This window comes from Primulina eburnea, chromosome 14 (assembly GCF_022965805.1).
Source record: "Primulina eburnea isolate SZY01 chromosome 14, ASM2296580v1, whole genome shotgun sequence".
NCBI lineage: Eukaryota > Viridiplantae > Streptophyta > Magnoliopsida > Lamiales > Gesneriaceae > Primulina > Primulina eburnea.
This window is the reverse complement of record NC_133114.1, coordinates 9,218,209-9,221,814: the sequence shown is the minus strand read 5'-3', so window position 1 is coordinate 9,221,814 and position 3,606 is coordinate 9,218,209. Positions and strand designations below refer to the sequence as shown.

At 41.2% G+C, this 3,606-nt stretch overlaps 1 protein-coding gene across 1 annotated transcript; it reads left to right on the top strand.

The window, feature by feature from the left end:
- Window positions 1-1,079: 1,079 nt before the first annotated feature.
- On the top strand, window positions 1,080-1,928 carry LOC140811144 (uncharacterized). The gene has a single exon (XM_073169017.1). The coding sequence runs from the start codon at window positions 1,080-1,082 to the stop codon at window positions 1,926-1,928; it is 849 nt and encodes a 282-aa protein (XP_073025118.1).
- Window positions 1,929-3,606: the final 1,678 nt, after the last annotated feature.

Sequence of the window (3,606 nt, the reverse complement as noted above, 5' to 3'; positions counted from 1 at the left end):
ATATATAAATATATCATAATATTAATTTCTTGGTACCATTTAAATGTTAGTTTGGTTTTACCAACCATTTAAAGTGGGAACCTTGATTTAGTGTTTACAAATATATATATAGCACAATAAATACTTGACAACATTTATAAGTTTTGGTATATATTATATACATATAAGATAATAATATATAACATAATATAAATATGATTATTTAATATATTGGAACCATTTTATTAAGTGGATTTCAATAATGTTCGTTAATGTTAACTTTATTAAAATACCAAGAGTGGATCCTTTAATCTCAACTACTTAAATTAAAATTTGAACAATTCAAAATTACTAATTAAAGATTCAAACAACTGAAAGAAAAAATAAATAAAAAGACATTGTAGTGGACTTGTAATTACCTTAGCTTCCTCGTGGATACGATATTCGAACTCATCGAATTATAGTACTTGTGGACAACCTGCTCTTGGGAGTGCAACAATCAAAGTCGCAACAGGAAGCAACCAATTTCATGAATCCGATCAGGGCGTTGGAAACTCAAGGGCCGGCGATCCCCGCTGCCCAGAGTTTACTCTCCCAAATCATCCAGAGAGAAGGTATACACCACCTCACAATAGAGAAGAAACCTTAGGGGGAAGATCCCGGCCATATCCACGTGCTCATGGAGTGGGGAGCTCGAAATAACCAGTTACTCAAGTGTACAACGTGACAAATCCTCTGTACCAACCAGGAGCTTATGATGACGTATCGCACATGGATTATCAAGGAGTAGATGGGGGCTTCCCAGGAGGTAATATTGGTTTAAATACAGGGTTTCAAGCTCGGGGGCCAAATCACTACCATCACTCACTCCCATCTAGGAACATTCACGTGGTTGATCCAGAAATGGTGAGAGAGGCTATTCAAGAGCTATATGGGCCGGCCTTGAGGCAGATATGCCGCCTAGGATTCAACAAACCCTATCCTGAATACATAGACGTGAATAACCCAGATCGAAACGGTTAAAGAGTTCATAATTTTAGCCTATTCTGTGGGGAGGATGGCCAATCGAGCATGGAACATATAGCCAGATTCACAATCCAATGCGGGGAATTAGCCAACTTGGAGAACTTCAACAATCTAAAGTTGCGGCTATTCCTGAATTCCCTCACTGGGACTATATTTGCTTTTGGTATGCCTCACTCCCCAGAAATTCAGTGATGAGTTGGCAAGAGATGGAAAGACAATTTCACATTCAATTCTATAGAACAGAGCCAGAAGTGTGCATTGCTGACTTATCTAGAGTCACTAAAAAGAAGGGAGAGTCTGTGGAATATTTCATAGACAGGTTCAAGAAGATTAAGAATAGGTGCAAGGTATTCTTACCTGAGACCGAGTTCGTGAAGATGGCACAAAAAGGGCTGGATTTTGAATTAAGGAAGAAATTCCAGGGAATGGAGTTCAGGGATTTTTTCGAGCTAGCTACCAAAGTGGCTGAATACGAAGAACTATTACGAGAAGAGTCGTACAAGAAGAAAACTGCTTTGGGGTCTTATTATCAGGAGGTGGAAGATGTGGCATTGGCAGAGATTCGATCAGCTGGTTCTTGCACAATTCCCCTGCTAAAAAAGAAGCCAGCAGAACCTGAAAAGAAGAACAGCTTCCAACTCCCCAAAGACATGCAGTATACATTTGATGTGTCAAAGACAGAGGAAGTTTTCGATTTCTTGGTAAAAGAAAAATTTATCACATTTCCACCTGATCACAGGATGCCACTTACAGAAGAGCTGAAGGGACGAGAATATTGTAAGTACCACAACTCCTACAATCACGCTACGAAGTCTTGTTGGGCGTTAGAGAACATCTTGCAGGACATAATTAACAAGGGAGTCGTGAAGTTCCCTAACAAACAGGAGTCTATGGCGGTGGATGTGATCATTTTCCCCCAGTAGCTTTGGTTAATGTGAATATGACGTATTTGAGAGATCTTCTCAATGAGAAAAGAAGCCGATCCTTTGCATTGAAAGACCGAATAATCAAGAAATATTGGATTCCAAAGGGTCAATTTTTTGAAGCTCATGGAAGACATAGTGCCGATCGAATACGAACAGTTCAACAGCGTTTCCCCAGAAATGTTAGTGAATCCGCGGTATATCGGCCGAGGAACCAACATTTCCTTGAAAGACCAGTGCTTGAGAATCAAAGGTTCAGAGGGGAATCATCTCGTGATCAGCACCAGAGATACTCAGACAGGAGAAACATACGTAGATTTGAGTCACGAAAGGTGGAAACCAGGAAAGTATTAGCTGATCAGTGCATAGAGCGGCGTGCATATGAAATCTCAAAATGAAAAATGATTGAGAGCCGGAGAACAAAGCCGAGATACTTCATTCCAGCTAGAGGGGAGTTCAGTGAGTCTTGGAGAGTGGCCCAACAAAAAACGTTCCTAGGCCACCGACTAGGACACAAAAGAGACGGCTGTTGAGAGAAAGAGCTATTGCAAGAATAGAGGAGTCCACTAAGTTGAGAAATGAACCCATAATTGATGTTCCAGTCTTCAGGGAGCCAATGGGAGTAAATCTAAGTTTGGAAGATCGGCTACTGAGGATAAGTTTGTGGAAGATGATGATGATTTTTTAAGCGAAGAGGATGATCAGTTAAGAAAAACAATTAATTTTTGCGTTGGAGAATTTCACATCACCGTGGATTGTGCCACAGTAGTGGTGATACTACCCAAGATTTATTATGATGGGAGAAGAGGATGGGTAGTTGATGCCCCAGGAATCAATGCAAAAGAAAGAGTATGCAAATAAACTCCCTGAAGGGAGTTCAAGAGTGATTATCCAGGAGGGCCACCCAAATAAGCCTCAACAGGTGATACTTGAGAAACCTACACTGGCTATGACCAAGCACATAAGGTCATTGTACATCAAGGCCCATGTCAATGGGAAACCAGTATCTAGGGTCTTGATTGACAATGGCTCAGCTGTGAATGTTCTTCCAGTAAGGATGTTAAAAAGTCTGGGCAAAACCGAAGAAGACTTGATTCTTTCGGAAGTTCTGATTGCTGCATTCACAGGGAAACCACCAAGACCATTGGGGTATTCCCCGCTGATGTTACTGTAGGGAGCATGTCGTCTTTATGTGCATTTTTTGTGGTGAAATCCTCCGCCAACTTCCAAGCGTTGTTAGGCAGAGATTGGATCCATGCAAGCCAGTGCATCTCATCTTCAATGCACCAACTGTTGTTATTTTGGAAAGGGGACAATGTGGAGGTTGTAAAAGCAGATGGACAGCCGTTTCAAACAAATGCAAGTGCAGTGGAGGCCAAGTATTACAATGGGGATTTTGGGCCCATCAAAATCGGTAGCAATAGCAAGAGAGAAAGTCCATTGTACATGCAGACACCAACTCCAAGCTCTTTGTTGAAAAGAATCCTCAAGCTTACTGTTATCGTGCCGCTTCTGTCAATAATTCAACCGCTAATTGAGAAGGTTGATGATTGATTTGAACCAGAAAGGAAAAGAGGTGGCTGCAACCTCTATATGAAGGCACGTGTGCAGCTGGTACTGAACAAATTAGAAGGGGAGGAACCATGGGACACTTATGGAACAAAGGTCATCCAAGAAA